Source organism: Myxocyprinus asiaticus, chromosome 5, assembly GCF_019703515.2.
Source record: "Myxocyprinus asiaticus isolate MX2 ecotype Aquarium Trade chromosome 5, UBuf_Myxa_2, whole genome shotgun sequence".
Taxonomy (NCBI): Eukaryota; Metazoa; Chordata; class Actinopteri; order Cypriniformes; family Catostomidae; genus Myxocyprinus; species Myxocyprinus asiaticus.
The window spans coordinates 42,018,695-42,042,614 of NC_059348.1; the positions used below are offsets into that span (position 1 = coordinate 42,018,695).

At 43.3% G+C, this 23,920-nt stretch overlaps 1 protein-coding gene across 1 annotated transcript in view; it reads left to right on the top strand.

Moving 5' to 3' along the window:
• Positions 1-23,920, top strand: part of LOC127440529 (calsyntenin-2-like) — a 367,240-nt gene that overhangs the window by 249,236 nt on the left and 94,084 nt on the right. Inside the window, exon 4 of the mRNA XM_051697174.1 lies at positions 4,390-4,598. Within this exon, the coding sequence (XP_051553134.1) occupies positions 4,390-4,598 (209 nt within the window). The remainder of the gene's footprint in view (positions 1-4,389; positions 4,599-23,920) is intronic.

Below are 23,920 nucleotides of genomic sequence, written 5' to 3' on the forward strand. Positions count from 1 at the left end.
ACTGGCTGGTAGTCCAGCTTATCAAACATCTAGACTAGCTTGGACTGGCTAAAGATGCTTAATGATGTGCTTGAACAAGCTACAAACCTTGTATTGTCCCTCCCTCCCTGATGGATAAACAAGGTAATACCAACTTAGGGTGGTTTTTGGAACATTGTATCTGGTTTATTGCAGGTCCACAGTGGTCTACCAGGTCGAAAACAGATCCACCAGCTGGTAGTCTAGCTGATCAAACATCTAGAATCTACAATCAAAAGCAATTGAATTTTTCCACCAGGGCTGTAATAAGTCATTCTGGATAAAAGCTAAAAGCGACATGACAAAATTGAAAAATTACAAGGGAGAGGAGGAGACTCATATTACCACCCATCCTTTTAGCATTCCAGACCAGCATTCACTATTTCATTAGTTACACATTCTACTCTTTTGTTCCCATCTAGCCTCTTTTTGATGTGTAATGTGTAATTATGGGACCAATGTCCTGCTATGCAAATGATTAATCTGTTTAATTCATCATCTCATTATCAAAGTTAAAAGCACTATGACTCTTTGCAGTATTTGTGGAGGTTTTTGAGGCAGAAGAGCAATGAGGAAACCATTGAACCAACTGATGTGCTAAAAGCTAACAAACTAATACCATTATCTATATCCTGTGGAGTTTGTGGAGTTTGTTGTTGTACAACTACCATGGTGCAAATAGTGGCAGATACTATTTGCACTCCTAAATAAATAGCAGTGTGTTTATGGTTTATTGTATTTATTTAGAGTCCCACAGACACCGTACACCCACCCTAACCTTACCTTGGTTTTACTACAGAAACCATAGTTTTACCTCTGTATTTTGTAGTATAATCATAGTAACTGCAAAATTAAACATGGTTACTATATTAACACCATATTAATGTAGTTACACCATGGTTAATTGCATTCAAACCATGGCTTAAAAAAAAAACATGGTTACTACAATATTACTATAGTAAAACCATGGTAAATTTTACCTGAATCAAATATTTCTCTAAACTCCCCGACCTTCAGGGAGGAACCTTGTTGTGAGGAAATCAACCTTTATATGCATTTTTATTTAATATTATAAGTAGTATTAAAAGAAATATTAAGAGATGGAACAGGAAAAAAGATTAGGAAAAGTGGGACAATAGGGGGAATTGAACCCAGGTATGTCTGTATGAAAAAAAGACCATTGGGGGTGCAGTTTGTCTTTAATTTCCACCAGACTGAGTGCAAATAGCTACTATGTGTGGCAGGTGCCATGTGATATTTAGTGTATATATATATATATATATATATATATATATATATATATATATATATATATATATATATATATATATATATATATACACACACACACACACACACAGTTGAAGTCAGAAGTTTAAATACACTTAGGTTGAAGTCATTAAAACTAATTTTTTAACCACTCCACAGATTTAATATTAGTAAACTATAGTTTTGGCAAGTCCTTTAGGACATCTACTTTGTGTATGATATAAGTAATTTTTCCAACAATTGTTTACAGACAGTTTGTTTCACTTTTAATTGACTATCTCACAATTCCACTGGGTCATAAGTTTACATACACTAAGTTAACTGTGCCTTTAAGCAGCTTGGATAATTCCAGAAAATTATGTCAAACCTTTAGACAATTAGCCAGTTATCTTCTGATAGGAGGTGTACTGACTTAGAGGTGTGCCTGTGGATGTATTTTAAGGCCTACCTTCAAACTCAGTGCCTCTTAAATTGACATCATGGGAAAATCAAAAGAAATCAGTCAAGACCTCAGAAAAAAAATTGTGGACCTCCATAAGTCTGGTTCATCCATGGGAGCAATTTTCAAATTCCTGAAGATACCACATTCATCTGTACAACCAATAGTATGCAAGTATAAACACCATGGATCCATGCAGCGATCATATCGCTCAGGAAGGAGATGCATTCTGTCTCCTAGAGATGAACGTAGTTTGGTGAGAAAAGTGCAAGTCAATCCCAGAACAACAGCAAAGGACCTTGTGAAGATGCTGGAGGAAACAGGTTGACAAGTATCTATATCCACAGTAAAACGAGTCCTATATCGAAATAACCTGAAAGGCTGCTCAGCAAGGAAGAAACCACTGCTCCAAAACTGCCATAATAAAGCCAGACTACAGTTTGCAAGTGCACATGGGGACAAAGATCTTACTTTTTAGAGAAATGTCCTCTGATCTAATGAAACAAAAATGTAACTGTTTGGCCATAATGACCATTGTTATGTTTGGAGGAAAAGGGGTGAGGCTTGTAAGCAGAAGAACACCATCCCAACCATGAAGCATGGGGGTGGCAGCATCATGTTGTGGGGGTGCTTTGCTGCAGGAGGAACTGGTGCACTTCACAAAATAGATGGCATCATGAGGGAGGAAAATTATGTGGATATATTGAAGCAACATCTCAAGCCATCAGCCAAGATGTTAAAGCTCGGTCGCAAATGGGACTTCCAAATTGACAATGACCCCAAGCATACCTCCAAAGTTGTGGCTTAAAGACAACAAAGTCAAGGTAGTGGAGTGGCCATCACAAAGCCCTGACCTCAATCCGAAAATTTGTGGGCAGAACTGAAAAAGCATGTGCGAGCAAGGAGGCCTACAAACCTGACACAGTTACACCGGTTCTGCCTGGAGGAATGGGACAAAATTCCAGCAGCTTATTGTGAGATGCTTGTGGAAAGCTACCCAAAAAGTTTGACCCAAGATAAACAATTTAAAGGCAATGCTACCAAATACTAACAAAGTGTATGTAAACTTCTGACCCACTGGGAATGTGATGAAAGAAATAAAAGCTGAAATAAATCATTCTCTCTACTATTATTCTGACATTTCACATTCTTAAAATAAAGTGGTGATCCTAACTGACCTAAAAGACAGGGAATGTTTTCTACGATTAAATATCATGAATTGTGAGAAACTGAGTTTAAATGTATTTGGCTAAGGTATATGTAAACTTCTGAGTTCAACTATATATATACACACACACATATATATATATATATATATATATATATATATATATATATATATATATATATATATATATATATATGTATATATATATATACATTCTGTGTGATTACCATATACATATACCGTGGTATTTGCATGGTTCTCCAAGGTACTTCAAAGAATATCATGATAGTGTTAAAAAACCATGGTATTATGGTACCATGCCTTAAAAACCATTGCAATACCATGGTACATTTGTGTAAGTGATGTTGTGAATGTTTCAGAACACATGGAGAATGAATGGTTTAAAGTTTTAGTTTTTGTCCTCTTGACCATGAATCTCAAATCAGTGTACAGTTTATTGTACTGTCCAAGGTGGTGTACTGGTCTCTCTCTCTCTCTCTCTCTCTCTCTCTCTCTCTCTCTCTCTCTCTCTCTCTGTCCCTGGCGGCACTTCAGGATATGAGTTGGTAATCTGCCGGCACACATACACACAACCTCCAGTCTTGCTACACACCTAGCTCCGGCTAGCCTTGCATTGATGACCCATCAAGATGTTTACAAAGGTGCCAGAAGCTCCATATGTGCCCGACAATCTCTCTTACAATAGCAGCTGCAACAGAGCTCTGATGAAGTGCAGGAGAGAGCCGTGCTTCAGGCACCTACTATTGTGAGAGAGAGACATGAAGAAGTGCTTTTGATTTCACAGTTTGGGCCAGCCTGATGAATGTCACAAAGAACAGGATCCCAGCGGGATAATCTTAATGCAAGTCCCATTAACTTAATGTCTCCATTTAGGCAACCGTACAACAACACAATAATTTATGTCTCTGTCACAGAAGGTCACAGTGGGTTTGAGTGAATGGTAGACACCATACTGGACTGTTCATGTGCTCCCCTGCTGAAAAAAAAACAAAAAATTGCTAAAACTAGCCTCAGCTGCTTGACTGGTTTCAGCTGGTCTCCTAGCCTTTTTTTTTTTTTTTTTTTTTTCAAATTTCTTCTATTTCCTAACAGCCATTTTCTTTTGCAGTGTATTGACAGAACTTTTTTTGATCATTTGACTTCGTTTTCACTTTATTAAATTCCTCATGCAGTGCTTTTTTTTTTCACTTTTTTATTTTTTATTTTTTTATTTCAAGCACTGATATTTTTTAATCAACATAAATATTTACTATCAGATCAGCCTTGTGTAGTCTTAGTACAATGCTCAGATTTTAATTCTATCCTTTCTCTTCATTAATTTCTCTTACTATAAAGCTATTCACAATTCATTGTCACAACTCAACGGTGTTATATATGTGGCTCAGGTCTATTAGCACTCTTCTGTATGATTGCCACCTCCAAGTTTCATGCCATGATTGGTTGTTCTCTGTGCCTTCCTCCTGTTCTGTTGCAGGGCAGTGGTACATATCCAGGTGGATGATGTAAATGAGTTCTCCCCAGTGTTCAGGGAGCCACTGTACCATGCCACGGTAACCGAGGGCAAGATCTACGACAGTATCCTGCAGGTGGAGGCTTGGGACCAGGACTGCTCTCCACAGTACAGCCAAATCTGCAACTATGAGATTGTAACACAGGATACACCCTTTGCTATTGATCGCAATGGTAAGACTTGGATTCAAACATGTGTGAAAATACACTTACAAGTGCATTCATAAGCCTGTGGATCAGAATATGTGACCGTAACAATGTATATTGTAGTGTAGAGATGTCCAATTTGCAAATGATTTGTTATTTAGAATGAGTTCCTTTTAATGTATCAGTTTTTAAAGTGAATTGAAAAAAATAAAAATAAATACTGAATGCAAATCACTGAATCAGTTTGTTGAAATGGTTCACTGAAGTTTGAATGAACCAGTTCCATAAATGAGAACACCCAACGCTAGTACAGTTTCTTGATTTTGCCAAGAGCGAAGAGCATTTTTTTAATTTGTTGGGGTTTTTTCACTCTAAGATCGCCAGTTTTATTGATGAATATATAATTCACCATTTTGTAGATGATTAACAGTCAGAATGAAAGAAAGATGGAATTTGTGAAATATAATTGCAAAGACAATGATCAAAAATACAAATGCTTAGTGACAATTTATAAAACAGCGGGTAAATGCAAATGTAGGAAAGACCAAATATTTGTTGTGGAATTTAAAATGAATTGTCGAGTTAAAAACATTTTGAAAGTGTACCTTTCAAATGTGAAATTTAAACTTAAAGGTGGGTAATACAAAGCCTACAATAATCACAAAAAAAAAAAAAAAAGAAAAGAAAAGAAAAAAAACATATTGAAAGAATCTTAAAGGAATTGTTCACTCAAAAATGAAAATTCTCTTATCATTTCCTCACCCTCATGCCATCCCAGATGTGTATGACTTTCTTTTTTCTGCTAAACACAAAGATTTTTAGAAGGAAATCTCAACTCTGTTGGTCCATTCAGTGCAATTGAATTGTGGCCAGAAATCTGAAGCTCCAAAAGCACATAAAGGCAGAATAAAAGTAATCCATAAGACTACAGTACTACAATACTTCACCTGAGATTTATATGTTATATAGTGATGGTTAGAATTTGATCCAATTTTACCTTCCATTTACAGTTCTTAATTCTTTAGTCTTGTTTTGTTATCATTGGATGCATGAATGAATTAAACGGCTAATCACCAGTTGGACTGTCAGAGTGCTAATCTTGGAACAGAGCGGCCAGACATTTCCGGACACATCAGAGATGTGTGTGTTAAATCAGAGGTGCGAGGACAGATCACATCACCTTGTAGCTACAGATCAGACATCCTTCTCTCACCTGTGTCTCTCTGCTCCCTTCTCATGTTCTCTGTTGTGTGTCAACTGTGTCATAGAGCTGCTGTCTCTTTCATGGGCTCAAGTCAAACTCCAAGCTCCCATCTCATTCACTTCCTCCTATGGCTGTGGGCTCTGCAGTGTGTACAGTGCGACTGGCATTGACAGGACTTGGTTAGTTCCAGGCGAGTGCCGAAATGATGCATGGACCACCAGAGTGGATTTTGTGCTGAGGGCTTTTGGCTTCATCATTTACTGTGGATCATAGGGCAGAGTGAGTTATTAAATACAACAGACCCACTGGCACTGTGCTTTTCTGTCCAGAGAGAAAAGGAGGAGGTGTGGGGATGGAAGAGAATGAGATCAGGAGAAAGATTGAGAGTGAGAGATGGGAGAAGCACAGACACAGATAAAAAAAAAAAAAGGTTTTGAGTCTAGAAACATGCACTGATGAAGTGAGGTAGGAGGGAGAAAGGATACAATGATAGGGATTGAAAGCAGAGGCAAAAATGGGAGAAAGAGTGGGATAGATAATTTCAAACGTGTCTGTTACGCTCTTAGAGGGCACTGCAAAAAGGAAATGTCATTTTTAGGGTCATTCCAGAAATATATCTGGCATGAACTATCTAGCATTCCCTATCTGTCACTCACTCGACGTTGTGTCGATGTAGTGACACTAGGGGTAGCCCTTGGGAGCCCCAAACACCTCTGATATTTGAGAAAAGGCCATTGAAAATTGGCGAGTGGAATTTGCATGCCACTCCCCCAGACATACGGGTATAAAAGGAGCCAGCTCACAACCACTCATTCAGATTTGTTCTTCGGAACCGAGTGGTGTCTATGTATTTTACTGCTGTTCCATTCACCTCGAAAGCAAGAAAGCATTCTAAGCTGTTGGATATACGGCGCATTGCAGCGGGCTCTCACACGGATAAGTGCAGAGAATGCCCCTGAGCGCTTCGGCAGCTACACTAAAAGAGTATACTTAAAAGAGTATTCCTCTAAAAGAGTGAGCACTGACGGAAAGCATATTTTTAAAGATGCCTTTCCGTCTGTGTGTAGTTCCTGGATGCGGTCGCTATCTCTCCGCCTCTGATGGCCACGATCGCTGGCTCACGTGTATGGGCCATAGCCATGCGGAGACAGCGTACGTGGATGGTTCATGCTCTCACTGCGAAAGCATGACCATGGCAACATTACAGTCGCAGCTTTCCTTCTTCAGAGGGAAAGCCACCCCAGCCCCTCCCTGCCCCGGTCCTTCTACCTACGGGTATCAGGCCACGACGGTTATCGCTGAGGGCGATTTGGGGACCCCAATGGGACCTCCCATTCCCTAGTATGCTCATTCACCCCGGTCGAGTTCTGGGATGAGACAGGAAGCTCGCCCCAGTGCGAGTTTAATGTCTCTTTCGGGGCTCGAGAGCAGGATGAGCTCTTGATCGCAGCATCGGAGAGCGGGCTGGTACGGTCAGATGCAGAGGACTCGGCTGGGTTCCCATCTTCGTGTGTGGTCGCCCAGTCTGAGGCTGATGTGGAGCTGACTGCCATGCTTGACCAGGCCGCCGCGAGTGTCGGGCTCGAGTGGAACCCTCCATCTTGCCCTGAGCCCTCGTGGCTTGATGAGTGGTTCCTGGGCTCAGAGCGCCGCTCACAGCTGCGCCCCGCCCCAGTTCCATTCTTCCCGGCAGAGCATGAGGAACTCATGAAGCTGTGGCAGGCACCTTTCACTGCCCGGACGCGGCTTCAGAGTTCCTCCGCTCTCACTACCCTCGACGGTGGGGCGGCCAGGGGGTACACGCAGATTCCTCAGGTGGATAGCGCTAGCGGTACACTTGTGCCCAAGACTCCCGTCCAAGGCCTGGAAGTCTATGTCGTCCCTGACAGCCAAGGCTTACAGTGCCGCTGGACAGGCTGCCTCCACCCTGCATGCCATGGCCCTCCTGCAAGTCCACCAGGCCAAGATGTTGAGAGAGCTACACAAGGGTAGTCCTGACCCAAGAGTGATGCAGGAGCTGCGCTCGGCGACTGACCTCACCCTATGGGCAACGAAGGTTACGACACGGGCTCTCGGGCAGGCGATGTCCACCATGGTGGTCCAGTAGTGCCACCTATGGCTTAACCTGGTTGAGATGAAGGACACCGACAAGGTTCTCTTCCTTGATGCCCCCATCTCCTAGGCTGGCCTGTTCGGCAACACCATCGAGGACTTTGCTCAGCAGTTCCCAACGGTCAAGAAGCAGATGGAGACTATCCAGCATATTCTGCCCTGGCGTGGTTCATATTCTGCACCCCGTCTGCATCCTCCTGCGGCAGCAACACCGGCTCCGCCACAGCCTGAGCCAACCACTCGGCCCTGGTGTGGACTACCACTGGCGGTGGTAGATACTATCACTCAGGCCAGGGCTCCCTCTACGAGGAAGCTATATGCTTTGAAGTGGCATCTGTTCACCAATTGGTGTTCTTCCTGAGGTGAAGACCCCCAGAGATGCGCAGTAAGGCCAGTGCTTTCTGTCCTGCAGGAGAGGTTGGAGGGGCAGCTGTCCCCCTCCACCTTGAAGGTGTACATGTCCACTATAGTGGCACACCATGATGCGGTGGACAGTAAGTCCTTAGGGAAGCACGACCTGATCATCAGGTTCCTTAGAGGTGCTAGAAGGTTAAATCCTCCTAGACCATGCCTTGTGCCCTCGTACGATCTCTCTGTGGTCCTGCTGGGCCTGTGGAGAGCCCCATTTGAACCTTTGGAGTAAGTTGAGCTCTCCCTGAAGATGGCCCTCCTGACTGCACTCACTTCTATCAAGAGGGCTGGGGACCTGCAGGGGTTCTCTGTTGGCGATACGTGCCTGGAGTTTAGTCTGGCATACTCTCACATGGTCCTGAGACCCCGACCGGGCTATGTTCCCAAGGTTCCCACTACCTATTTTAGGGACCAGGGGGTGAGCCTGCAAGCGCTACCACGGGAGGAGGCAGACCCAGTCTTGTCATTGCTGTGTCCGGTATGCGCTTTGCATATCTACTTGGACCGCACGGAGAGCTTTAGATGCTCCGAGCAGCTCTTTGTCTGTTTTGGGGGACAACAGAAGGGGAATGATGTCTCCAAACAGATGATGGCCCACTGGATCGTGGATGCCATCGCCTTGGCATATCAGGCCAAGGGCATGCCATCCCCTTTGGGAGTGTGAGCTCACTCCACTAGGAGTGTGGCATCCTCCTGAGCCTTGGTGAACAGCGCCTCTCTAGCAGACATCTGTAGAGCAGCAGGATGGGCAACACCTAATACCTTTGTGAGATTTTATAATCTCCGGGTTGAGCCAGTTTCGTCCTGTGTGTTGGCAGGTATGAACAGGTAAGTTGGCGGGCAGCTGGCTGGGTGTACTGCTTGCACACAGCACCTTTCCCCTCCCTGAGGGGAAGACGTGCACTTTTCCCCCCTGTGACTTCCCGAGACCGGTGAACCCTGGATGTCTTTCCTCCTCAGACCTGCAGCAGGCGAGTTCAGTGGAGAAATTCGATGCCGGGCCCAGTACTTGCACTGGTATGCCCTATACTGGGGTAGGTCCTCCACATGTGTGGTTGCCTGTCGTAACCCCATGTGATGTATTTTCCACAGTACGGTTTCCCTGATGGCAAACCCATGTCTTCGCTCAGGCACAGCCTCCTCTGCCCCAGTCGCCATGTTGTAGAACTCCTCTCCTCCGGGTAGGACCTACCACGGGGGCCTCTTTCCATATGCGTACTACCGGCTGCTGAGTCCATCTGACATATTCTCCACATGTTAACCTCCCCTTTGGGCAGGATGTGGTCTCCGCGGTGTCTTTTCCTCTTGGGAGAAAGAACACCTTCCCCAACGCGAATAATTCTGGCCCCAGCTGAATGGTTTTTCATTTTTGTGGGAGAAAAAGAAAAGAAAAGGCCGAAGCGGCTGGTGCGGCTTGTTCTCATTGTAAATATGTCCTGGGGTATGGGGACCTTGCGACATTCGTGGGCCATTGGGGACCCCACACTTAATACCCACAGCACAGCACACAACTATAAAATGAAATACAAAAATATTAAACACAGCACTTAGTAGGGACACACCAAAGGATGACAGCAGCCAACCCCTCCCACTCTAAACCTTCCCAGCTCCTATAAATGCACAAAAAAAACAAACAAAAAAAAAAACAATAAGAACAAAACACAGTCACACATGAGCATCAATGATTAGACGGTGCTAACAAGCTCCAAGTAATCAGTGGTTTAAAGAAAAAAAAAAAAAACAATCTCAAACCAAATTACACATACGATCTCAATTTAACATAAATTAAACAAATAAAGGTAAATGTGATCATCAATTCAACACGTGCAAAGAAAGCACGCCACCAAAATAATTAACACATTACCCACTTCAAAGAAAAAAGGAAAATAAACACAACTAGAAAGTAAAAATATAAATACAAAAGTAAACTAATTCAATAACAATGTGTACAAAAGTGCAATACAACCAAAACAAGAAAGAAAAACAAATAAACAAAAGCAAACAATCACAATCACTCATAATGGCATCACAGGCACATACAGAAGGAAACAGAATGGCAGAACTTTTCCGCTGGTCTCCCGACTAACTCCCACTCTTGGGCGAACACAGTACTGGGCCCGTGGTTACATAAAAGACTCAGGCAAAACAGCAGTGCAGTCACATCAGTAGATGTATATTGAGCCCCATAATGAGCCAAGGAAACCCTCGAACGCACACATTAAACCTGCCGAACATGAATCAGTAAAATTATTAACAATAAACGAACACAAACGATTAACAAGAACTGCAATCGTACATACCAAGAGATGTTCACAGCAAACTGCACTACGCATGGTCGCTCACCATGTAGGATTGCAGCTACTTACATGTCGAGAAGCTGAAAAAGTAAGCAGCCAGCGCACAGCAAAGGGAAAAGGAGGATGCACTAACGCTATACTGGTGGCAACAAATACACTGATGATACTATCACGTATACCCAAAGCACGAATTTCACCCAGCTACTACACATACCTTCATTCACGACGAAGGACGTCCTCAAGGGCCGGTACCAACAATGATCCCAAGCAACTGAACCCCTCCCTTTTTATATTCACTAAACGGGCACTGATTGGTTACAGTTTTAGCATGACACTGGCCAATAAGCAGGTGGGTCTACCTCACCCAGCTACACTTTCATTCTCAATCACCTTTATGCCTACGTATTTTTATTTGCTTTCCACTCTTAATTAATCTACAAACAAATAGAGAAAAACGAAAAGTTTATCCAGTCAGAATTTATTCCTTGATGCTTACATGCAGAGTGTGACAACTGTTTCACAAATCGCATGCTCAAAGCAGTGCATGAGTCTGCGCTCCACCCCCTCAGGCCTTCAGAATTTCTTCAGAATCCCTCAACAGTGCAAATGAATGAGCAACTAAAGTCAGATTGTCAGATTCATCAGCCAATCAGATTGATTTATTTGTTCTTGGTGGGTGTGATATTTAGGATATGTCCCGGTCGAGGCCTTCTAGCTGGTCTTGAGTGATGCAATCATGCTTTAAGTGATGTAATTTGAAAGCAAAGGGTGCGAGATCTTGCTGGCGAGTCGCCTGCTATCACTGCTGGTATTGCTGTTGAGAAAGAGATCCTTATGGATTTAAAAACAAGAGATGTTCTGCATGACTGTGTGATTGCTTAATTTATTAAACAGGAAAGGAGGACTGATTTTCACTTCAAGCAAATTGGTAAGTGCTTTTTGTATTGATATAGAAATATCAGGAGTTTTCTAAGTGTAAATTTTTCAAGTTTTGAAAAGTAGTGCTGCGTTCCATTCAACACGGGAAGTCGGATTTTACAACTTCCTACTAGGAAAAGTGCAGTGGAATGCATCTTGAAGTCAGAATTACAACTTGTATGCTCGTGCAGAAATTCTCATCTCTCAAAAATAATTTTTTGCAGCGATACAGGGGCATGATGTCACACAAACATGTCGACACTCAGGGAGATATAAAAAGTAAGTGATAAACATTCACTTCACAATATCGATAAATGAGTTAGTTTCCACATTACATGATATTAAAGCTTGTTTAACAAACGCCTGCAGAAACAGGTGTATAAAACTTTATAATCTCTTTTGATAATCGTACACCTGAAGCACAAATGCTAGCGCTGCAGCATTGTTTATCAGTTGGGTTGCTAGGAGACATCTCTAATGAGAGTCAAACCCCTGCTAAGCTAACAGGAGCATTGCAATTTTGTTTCCATAAACATCATCTTTTGAATATCAGGAAATGGAATGCATTTATGGTCAGAGATATCAAGCAGAAATATCCCAAATCCAACTTGAATGGAACGCAGCGTAACCGTGTACCCTAACGAAATGAAATTTATTGCAAGCAACATTTAAATCGCAAATATTATTAGATTTTCCAGGTATTATAGACCTCCTTGGTAGATTCATATGAAAAATTATGATTTTTGAATGTCTGTTCGGGAGATGTTCATTTCACAAAGCAATCATGCTGCAGTTAAAATTAGGCTTGCTTGAGCATTAAGTGTCATTTCAAGTTTTGGCTTTCATGCTTGGACGTGCTTTTAAAATGTCAATTGGTATTATTAGTTAGCTGCGACATAATGTATGATGCCCAAAGGCACAGGGTGTCTTATTCATTGTGAAACTGTGTTTTCTTAATGGCATGAATCACAATGAAGGCCTAAACTTAAAATGCACGGCCCCCCATTGTTTACTCACTGTCATGCCATCCCAGAGGTGTATGACTTTCTTTCTTCAGCAGAACACAAACAAAGATTTTTAGAAGAATATCTCAGCTTTGTAGCTCCATATAATGCAAGTGAATGGTGGCCAGAACTTTGAAGGTTCAAAAAGCACACAAAGGCAGCATAAAGGTAATACATACAAACTCCAGTGGTTACAGTAAATCCATGTCTTCAGAAACGATATGATAGATGTGGGTGAGAAACAGATAAATATTTAAGTCCTTTTTTACTATAAATCTCCACTTTTTCATCTGAAAGTCACATGTGGTGCCTGTTTAGTTTCACTTTCACATCTGAAAGTGAAAGTTAAAGTGGAGATTTAGGGTAAAAAAGGACTTAAATATTGTTCTGTTTCTCACCCACACCTATTATATTGCTTCTGGAGATATGGATTTTAATGCATAACAAAGTCATATAGATTACTTTTATGTTTCCTTTATGTGCTTTTTGAAGCTACAAAGGTCTGACCAACATTCACTTGCATTGTATGGACCTACAGAGATGAGATATTTTTCTAAAAATCTTATTTTGTATTCTGTTGAAGATGGAAAGTCATACACATCTGGGATGGCATGAGGGTGAGTAAATTATAAGAGAATTTAAATTTTTGAGCGAACTATCCATTTAAGAAAGTATATAGGGTAAATTTTTATTTCATGTTTACTTTAAAGGTATATTGTGCAGTTTTGTTTTAATTAACACAGCAAAATACTTTTTCCTGGCTTAATATGCAGAGACAATTATAAGTAAGCCATTCGTTGGTTAATTTCCCCAAAAAGTATAAACACTGTGGCACTTTCAAAACACTGCTCTGTTTATTTGGTCATCCTGACCAGCCAAACACAGCAACATTGGCTCAACCAATGGCGGCAGATGGAGGCATGTTCAGGTAACCAAGTCAAGTCAAGTCATTTTTATTTGTATAGCGCTTTTCACAGCGCACATCGTTTCAAAGCAGCATTACAGAAAATCATGCATTAACAGAAAATGAAACTGTAATATCTATAAAGTCTTAGAGTCATCATTGTGTAGTTTGATTAAATATGATTGTAAATTGTACATAAAAATAAGTCATTATATAATAATTGTATTTAGAACCACAGTGAGCAAGCCGAAGGTGACTGTCAAAGGGAACACCGAACTCCATAAGATGTTGGTTAATGGACAAAAATAACCTTGGGAGAAACCAGGCTCACTGTGGGGGCCAGTTCCTCTCTGACTAAACAGCGTGAATATAATGCCAATATTAGTTATTTGTGTGCAGTGCAAGTCATGGTTTAAAATTAGTATGTGTTAAGGGCCAGTGTTTATACAAAGATTTTGTATGAACTGTAAGATTAATGACTAAAGTCTTTGAAGTCCATCCTGGATTAACTGCAGAAGTTCACATAGATGCATTGTCCTTTGTTAGTTGGCTGATGAAGGCTTTTGTTGGCAATTAACTAATATTCAGTGTATTCCATTTCAAGAGTGTAGTCCATCAATAGACAAAGGTGATGCAGGCAGAGATCAACGAGGTGCATCGCGGTTCAACCGGCAGGTCATTTCGGTGTGGTTCGGTGGGGTCCATCCTAAATCCAAGGTTCAGGCAGTGGCATATGAATTATCTGATGTCTTACAGTTGGAGTTGGCATCAGTTCCTCCTCTGAAGTCCATCGTAAAAGACTGAAGTGATGTCTAGCTAGCCTGGCTGTAGTTTGTTGTCATCACATAGAGACATGTAGCAGTGGAGTCCGACACCAAGCAGGAGCAGAGCTGGATCTGGCCAGCTCTGGTAACCTTGGGATATGAATCCCGATGTTGAGACAGGGAAACAAGTAGAATAATATTAGCATAGATGCCATTCAATTTATTGCAGAATTATATATTATGAGAAATGTTTCTGAGAAATGTTTCTCGTTCTGGCAGACCTAAATAAAGCAGCCTAATTGTGAGTTGATGGATAAATTAGGTGTATGTGTGGCTAAATAGATGAGTCGTTAGACTTAAACTGAGTGAGTGTGTCTGTGTTCTGAACAGTGTTAGGGAGACTATTCCATAGTTTTGGAGACAAATAGGAAAATTATCTACCTCCTTTTGTGGATTTTGATATTCTAGGAACTATTAACAGGCCAGAATTTTGTGATTGTAATGAATGTGATGGAATATAGCATGGTAAAAGGTTAGCTAAGTACTGTGGAGCTAGACCATTCAAAGCTTTGTATGTAGTTAACAGAATTTTAAAATTAATACGAAGCTGAACAGGTAGTTAATATAACAACGATAAAATGGGGCTAATATGATTATATTTCTCGGTTCTAGTCAGCACTCTAGATGCATTTTGAACCAATTAAAGTTTATTGAATTTTCAGTACATCCTCCCAGTAATTAAGTAAAATAGTCTAGTCTTGAAGTCATTAATTAGTTTTTCGGCATCAGCAACAAAGAGCATGTGGCATAACTTAGCAATATTTCTGAGGTGAAAGAATGCTGTTCTACAAACACTGGAAATTAGATTTTCAAAGGAGAGATTGGTATCAAATATAACACCTAAGTTCTTCGCTGTAGAAGACGACGTACAGTACATCCATCGAGAGTCAAATTATATTTTAGCAGCTTATTTTTAGAGGTTTTTGTCCAATAATTAGTACCTCTGTTTTTGTCAGAATTGAGTTGAAGGAAATTTCTAGCCATCCAAACTTTGATTTCATTGATATACTCTGCTAATTTGGATAATTTTGAAATTTCATCGGGTTTTGAAAAAATAAAAAGTTGGATATCGTCGGCATAACAGTGGAAACTTATTCCATGATTCCTGATAATATCTCCCAGGGGATATATGTATAAAAGTAGAAAAGCAGAGGCCCTAAAACTGATTCCTGTGGCACTCCCCACTTAACTTTTCTTTGATCTGACAATTCCTCATTTACACATGCAAAGTGGTAGCGGTCTGATAAATAAGACCTAAACCATGCTAATGCAAGTCCACTAAAGCCAACATAATTCTCCAGCCTATTCAAAAGAATGTCGTGATCTATGGTGTCGAAGGCAGCGCTAAGATCTAAAAGCACAAGAAGAGAAATGCAGCCGCGATCAGATGATAAGCGCAAGTAATTTGTAACTCTGATAAGTGCAGTCTCTGTACTGTGATGGGGCCTAAATCCTTACTGAAATTGTTCATATATACCATTTCTCTGTAGAAATGAAAATAGTTGGGAGGACACTACCTTTTCTAGTATTTTCAATATAAAGGGGAGATTTGAAATAGGTCTATAATTAGCCAATTCTCCAGGATCAAGCTGTGACTTCTTAATAAGCAGTTTGGTAACTGCCATTTTAAAGTTTGTTAGAACATGAGGAGGAGTTAATAATATTAATAAGAGCTTCTGAGATTACAGTGAATACCTCTTTTAAGAGCTTATTTGGTATTGGATATAACATACATGTTGTGGATTTTGATGTTTCATTAAGTTTTGTTAGCTCTTCATGAACTATGACAGTGAAGGATTGATTGAAATACCTCTAATTTTGTATTCTTCCACTTGCACTCCATTTTCCGAGCTGCTCTCTTGAGAGAATGAGTGTGATCATTGTACTATTGGGTAACACTTTATTTGGATGGTCCCAAGTAGATATTTAACTGACTATAAGTGACTTATCAACTGGCTTGCTATAGCTAGTAAACAGTGTTTCAACAAACATTCAGTAGACTTTCAGTAGCCTGTATATAGATCTTTATTAATGACCTTTTAATGAACTGATGTTCTCAACAATAATGTAAGTAGGCCATTAATAGAGATCTATATACAGGCTACTGAAAGTCTACTGAATGTTTGTTGAAACACTGTTTTCTAGTTATAGCAAGTCAGTCAAAAAGCTGTTATTTTGCTGCCGTTATACAGGCTATTGATAGTCTACTAAATGTTTGTTGAAACACTGTTTACTAGCTATAGCAAGCCAGTTGATAAGTCACTTATAGTCAGTTAAATATCTACTTGGGACCATCCAAATAAAGTGTTACCTACTATTGTGCTGGGGGGTTTTCTTTAATTTTCTTTAATGGAAAGGGGGTGACACTATCAAGAGTGCTAGAGAAGACTGTATTTATATTTTCTGTTATTGCATCAAGTTCTTCTAGACTTTTTGGCTTACTGAGTATATGAGATAAATCTGGAAGGTTAATAGTGAAGCTATTAACTCTTGGTCGAAAGAATAGTCCTATCTGAACGATAGCATGGTGTAGATTGAGTGACATTAGCTGATTGCAGCAAACAAGAGACCTGATAATGATCTGAGATGTCATTGCTCTGCAGTAGAATTTCTATAGTATCAATATCAACTCCATATGACAGAATTAAATCTAGCGTATGACTATGGCGATGAGTTGGTCCTGTCACATTTTGTCTGACTCCAAGTGAGTTGAGAATATTGATAAATGCTCAATGTGCCATTTTCATTATTTATGTAAATTTTGAAGTCACCAACAATTAAAGCTCTATCTACAGTAACTACTAGATCTGATAGAAAATGTGCAAATTCATCAAGGAAATCAGAATATGGCCTGGGTGATCTATACACTGTAAAATATTTTTTTAAATTACTGTATATCTGACTCAGTCACATTAAGCATTATTAGTTCAAAAGACTTAAACTAATATCCTGTCATCCGAGTAACACCAAAAACGTCACTGTAAATTGTAGTGACACCTCCTCCTCGACCCTTCAGACGATGCTCATGTTATAACAATAACCTGGAGAAATACATTCATTTCAATTAATATATTCATCTGGTTTAAGCCAGGTTTCAGTCAAGCAGAGCACATCCAAACTATGATCTGTAATAATTTCATTTACAATTAGTGCTTTTGTTGAAAGAGATCTAATGTTTAGTAGCCCTACCTTTATATGATGTTTATCTTTTTTGTTAATTTGTTTGACCTTAATAAAAAAATGTTTTAAATTATTTAGTGAGGGGTTTGTGTTTGGTAGCTCGGGGAACAGACACAGTCTCTATATGAAATCTAGGTTTTCCTGTGTGTTGTAGTTTATGTGATCTGTGTGACATCTCAAGGAAGCTAGCAGACATTCGGATTAACCAGTTAGTCTGCTTCCTGACCTGGGCCCCATTTAGTCAGATACTATCACTATTAAGACTATGAGCCAAATTACTATAGAGGAGAATGGCACCTTCCCTGGAGGGATGGAGTCCGTCTCTCTTTAGCAGGTCAGGTCTACCCCAAAAACTCTTCCAGTTATCTATAAATCCTATACTATTCTCTGGACACCACTCAGACATCCAGCCGTTCAGTGACACTAATCTAATAGAAACCTCATCACCATGACGAGAAAATTTGATCTGATGTCAGACACCCGAGCCCCAAAATGCATTCAACAATAGTGGCTGGAGTCTCTATTTTCATGTTCCTTACAATAGAATCACCTACTACTAGGGCTCTTTCAACATGATTCGCAGTGGGTGCATCACTGAGTGGGGAGAATCAATTGAAAACACTAAAAGGAATGGGAGAGTGGTGTCACCCAACTGCCCTGCTGCGGGTGCTCTACAGCCGGAACCAAAGTGTGTGTGTTGCTCACTGTTCTACCTGCATCCAAAACAGTATCTACCGGCTTCTCTTTCTCACTGACCTCCACTAGCATTTGGATGCTGTCTCTAACTTATTAACCTTCTCTGTCAGCCTGACTAAATCTTTACATTTATCACATGTAAATCCCTCACTGCTGACAAAAAAGCTATAGTAAACATGTGGCATGAAATGCAGGAAGAAATAACATGAGCGTATGCCATGACTTACCACAATTGTTGGTTGTTGTTATGGTTGTTCTTGAGCAGTGAGGATTTGAGATCAGTGTGGTTTGATTTGGTTCCTGATCAGCAGAGGTTTGAGATTGATGTAATAATCTGTGTAAAACACAGAGGAGAAAACGAATGCATGCAATTGAGACACAAGATGTAGACAAGCAGGAAAAAAGAAAAGAAAATGAGAGAAAAGGGTGCACACTGTAAAATATATGCAGTTGAAACAGTAGAAAAGCAGAAAACACCGAAGCATGTGGTAAAATGGCAAAGGATAAAATGATAAATGTATAAGAATAAGCAATGCTTAGCAGGCTAGCAAGCTATAAACACAGACTCGTGCAGCGTGCCGGCAGCAACCAGAACAGGAAGTTCTCTATCTGTCACTCACTCGACATTGTGTCGATGTAGTGACACTAGGGGTCACTCTTGGGAGCCCCTTGAAAAAAGGCCAATGAGAATTGGCGAGTGGAATTTGCATGCCACTCCCCCGGACATACGGAAAAGGAGCTGGTATGCAACCACTCATTCAGATTTTCTCTTTGGAGCCGAGCGGTTCTATTCATTGAGCTGAATTCATCCGCCGAGTTCATTCACCTCTCTCTGCTGGATTTCATGGCGCATTTCAGCGGCTTCTCCCCCTCTGCATCTGTGGTTTGCAGAGAACACCCCTGGGCGCTTCGGCAGAAACAACTAAAAGAGTATATTCTAAAAAAAAAATAAAATAAAAAATATAGAGTATATTTTCTTTCTAAAAGAGCGGCATACACTGAACGTCTTTTTAAAGATTCCTTTCCATCTGTGTGTTATTCCTGGTTGCGGTCGATATCTCTCCGCTTCTGACGGCCACGATCGCTGTCCTCTCCGGGCGACAAAGGTCACGGCGCGGTCTCTGGGGCAGGCGATGTCCACCCTGGTGGTCTAGGAGCACCACCTTTGGCTCAACTTCGTTGAGATGCGTGAGGCTGACAAGGCACGGTTCCTTGACACCCCCATCTCCCAGGCTGGCCTATTCGAGGACTTTGCCCAGCAGTTCTCGGCGGTGAAGCAGCAGACGGAGGCCATACAGCACATCCTGCCCCAGCGTGGCTCAAGACCCCGCACCCCATCTGCTCATCACCAAGGGCGTCCTCCTGCAACTACAACACCGGCTCCGCCGCAGCCCGCCCCCATGGCCCGGCCCTGGCGTGGAGCCCAGCGCAGGAAGCAGACGCCACCCGTCTCATGGCCGGACGCCAAGAATCCGAGGAAGGCTTCGAAGCACCCCTGAGACAGGCGACCCAGGGGCAAGGAGACCTGCTTCTCCGGAGCTGGTGAGCAGACCACTCCATCCCCCGGTGGAGGGCCGGGAGGAGAATCTTTTGTTTCATTTTCATTTAATTTCACTGCGTGTCCAAGAGGCTGTGGTACCCAAAAATTCAACAAAAGAGCGGTTTTCTTGTTCCCTGGATCACATGTTCGGTGTGCACGGCCATCGTCATGACCACCGTCCACCGTCCCATATTTGCAGGTATGGTGCCCCAGCAGCGGTCCCCCCACCCCTGTGCGCCCAGCTGTGGCACAAACACGCACACACGGGATTGGGTCCGGTGGACTACGGGGACGAGACACTTCCTCCCCCCTCCTCGGCCAATCTTATGGTGGGCGGCAGGAGCCAGGTAAGTGCTTTGATATCCCTGGACTCAGCATGGCCACAGGGCTTGAATCCCCTCTACATGGCACTTCAAGCTCCGCCCTGCCGTGAGGCCCCACACGCCGGTACGTCCGATATGATCATTCTCTTGGTCCCCCTCGCCTGGACCGTCCGACTCGGCTACGAGATTCAGTTCGCCAGGCACCCGCCCAGGTTCAGCGGCGTCCGCTTCACCTTGGTGAAGGGCGAGAACGCAGCTACCTTGCGTGCGGAGATTGCTACCCATCTGTGCAAGGCCGTGATAGAGCCTGTCCCTCCAGCCGAGATGAAGAAAGGGTTCTACAGTCCTTAATTCATCGTACCGAAGAAATGTGGTGGGTTGCGACCAATCCTGGACCTGCGAGTACTGAACCCAGGCTTTGCACAGACTCCAGTTCAAGATGCTGATGCAAAAACTAATCCTAAGTGGCTAATCCTAGCTCACTCTCGAGAGTTGCTGTGCGCACACAGGGACCTCGTGCTCCAGCAACTCAGCCGACTGGGGCTTCGGGTCAACTGGGAAAAGAGCAAGCTCTCCCTGGTTCAGAGCATCTCTTTTCTCGGTCTGGAGTTGGACTCAGTCTCGATGATAGCGTGCCTCACGAACAAGCATGCCTAGTCGGTGCTGAATTGTCTGAAGGCGTTCAGATGGAGAGCAGCGGTTCCACTGAAACTTTTTCAGAGGCTCCTGGGGCATATGGCATCCTCAGTGGCGGCCACACCGCTCGGGTTGATGCATATGAGACCGCTTCAGCACTGGCTTCAGACTCAAGTCCCGAGATGGGCATGGCACCGTGGGACACATCGCATGGCCATCACGCCGATCTGTCGTCACCTCTTCAGCCCGTGGACCGACCTTGCATTTCTACGGGCAGGGGTTCCCCTAGACCAGGTCTCCAGGCATGTCGTGGTTACAACAGATGCCTCCAAGACGGCTGAGGCGCCATATGCAATGGGCACACAGCCGCCGGCTCCTGGACTGGCCAGTGGCTGTGTTGGCACATCAACTGTCTAGAGTTGTTGGCAGTACTGCTCACCCTGCGGAGGTTTCGGCTGTTGGTCCAGGGACCTGTTTGCTTCCCGGGAATCCTCCCACTGCCTGCTCTGGTACACCCTGACCAAGGCACCCATCGGTATAGATGTGCTGGCACACAGCTGGCCCCCTTGATTATGCAAGTATGCGTTTCCCCCAGTGAGCCTACTTGCACAGACCCTGTGCAAGGTCAGGGAGGACGAGGAGCAGGTCATCTTAGTAGCACCCTACTGGCCCACCCAGACATGATTCTTGGATCTCATGCTCCTCGCGACAGCCCCCCCCCCCAGCGAATTTCCCTGAGGAAGGACCTTCTTTCTCAGAGACAGGGCACCATCTGGCACCCGTGACCAGACCTCTGGAATCTCCACGTCTGGCCACGATCACTCAGACTAGGGCTCCCTCTACGAGGCGCCTGTATGCCTTGAAGTGGCGTCTGTTCGCTAAGTGGTGTTCTTCTCGACTCGAAGACCCCCAGAGATGCGCAGTCGGATCAGTGCTTTCCTTCGTGCAGGAGAGCCTGGAGGGGCGGCTGTCCCCCTCCACACTGAAGGTGTATGTAGCCCCTATTTCGGCGCATCACGATGCAGTAGATGGTAAGTATTTGGGGAAGCACGACTTGATCATCAGGTTCCTGAGAGGTGCTAGGAGGTTGGATCCCTCCAGACCGTGCCTCGTCCCCTCATGGGACCTCTCCGTAGTGAGCTCCCTTTGAGCCCTTGGAGTCAGCTGAGCTTAAGGCACTCTCTTCGAAGACTGCCCTCCTGACTACACTCACTTCCATCAAAAGGGTAGGGGATCTTCAGGTGTTCTCTGTCAGCGAATCATGCCTGGAGTTCAGTCCGGGTTACTCTCATGTGATCCTGAGACCCCGACCGGGCTATGTGTCCAAGGTTCCCACGACTCCTTTTAGGGATCAGGTGGTGAACCTGCAAGCTCTGCCCCAGGAGGAGGCAGACCCAGCCTTGGCATTGCTGTGTCCGGTGCGTGCTTTACGCATCTATTTGGATTGCACACAGAGCCTTAGAAGCTCAGAGCAGCTCTTTGTTTGCTTTGGTGGGCAGCAGAAAGGAAGCGCTGTCTCAAAACAGAGGATCTCCCACTGGGTCATCGACACCATCTTGATGGCATATCAGGCTCTGGACGTACCACCCCCTGCAGGGTTACGAGCCTACTCCACCAGGAGTGTGGAGGCCTCCTGGGCCCTGGACATTGGCGCCTCTTTGGCAGACATCTGTAGAGCAGTGGGCTGGGCAACACCCAACACCTTTGCAAGGTTCTACAATCTCCGGGTTGAGGCGGTCTTGTCCTATACATTGGCAGGCACGAGCAGGTAAGTACCGCTTGCGCATAGCGCCTTTCCCTTCCCTTGAGGTGAAGACGTGCACTCATGACTCTTATCCGTGTTCACAGACTGTGATCCCTGGATGACTTTCCTCCTTAGCCCTCTGGCAGCTGAGTTTGCGTACCCTGTACTGAGGTAGGTGCTCCACATGTGCTGGTTCCCCGAAGGCGACCCCATGTGATATCTTCTGCAAAATTGTTTCCCTGATGACAAATTGCATCTTCCTTGGGCAGAAGCCCCTCTTTCCCCGGTCGCCATACTTTGTAGAAACTCCTCCCCCTTTGGGTAGGACCTACCATGGGACCTCTCCACATGACATACTTCCGACAAGACTCGGTAAGACCATGTGATGTATTCCACTCAAAATCCCCCCCCCATTTTGGGCGGGGTGTGGTCTCCGCGGTGTCTTCCCCTTGGGAGGGACACCCCCCGAAACAGACAATTATGGCTCCCAGTCAGTTAACAAGTTCCACTCTTTTTGGGGAGAAAAGAGAGGGAAAAGAGGCCTCAGCTGGGCTAGCCTGTCCCTATAGTTGGGCAGTCGACTTGTTCCTGTTGGACCGTTCGACGCTCATAAGAGCATTGGGGGAGGTTACGTGATGACCTGGTGCGCTGGTTACGAGGCACGCAGCAGTCTGCCCATCACACACTGCCAGTTCACGCAACGAGTTTTGTATAGGGACCCCTAGTGTCACAGCATCGACACAACGTTGAGTGAGTGACAGATAGGGAATGTCCTGGTTACTTTCGTTACTTTCGACGTTCCCTGATGGAGGGAATGAGATGTTGTGTCCCTCTTGCCACAACGCTGGACTACCCGCTGAAATGGCCGGGACCTGGTCTCGGCTCCTCAGCACAAAACCTGAATGAGTGATTGCATACCAGCTCCTTTTATACCAGTATGTCCGGGGGAGTGGCATGCAAATTCCACTTGCCAATTCTCATTGGCCTTTTTTCAAAAAAGCAGAGGTGTTTGAGGCTCCCAAGAGTGACCCCTAGTGTCACTACATCGACACAACGTCTCGTTCCCTCCATCAGGGAACGGAGGTTACGAAAGTAACCAGGACGTTTGGTTTTCAAACCAGTTTGAAAACCAAATAAATGTTGTTGTTTTTTTGGTTTGTTTTTTTCAAATACATTGGTGATGCTAGTTGAGTAGAAATAAACTCACCTTTAAGAAAGTAATTTGGTTCTATTTTGATTTGTTGTTGACATTTAGGGAAGCCACTTTACAAATCTGGGCTAATTTATTAAAGATCTTTCCTGAGATCTCAAAAACTAAATTGTTCTATTGCAACCAGGGACTATCAGCAGGGAATATTCCTTAAATGCTTGCATTGTTTGGAACAAACAGCACACAAATTGACCTTATGCTGTTTATATTAGACACGAAGCAGCAACATTTGACAGAAAAGTTTAATTTGATTTTCACTTTCAAATTAAATTAAATAAGGGAGAGAGAGATTGATAAATACAGTAGTTAAATATAAAGTGTGTGCATAAAGGAGATAGAGAATGAT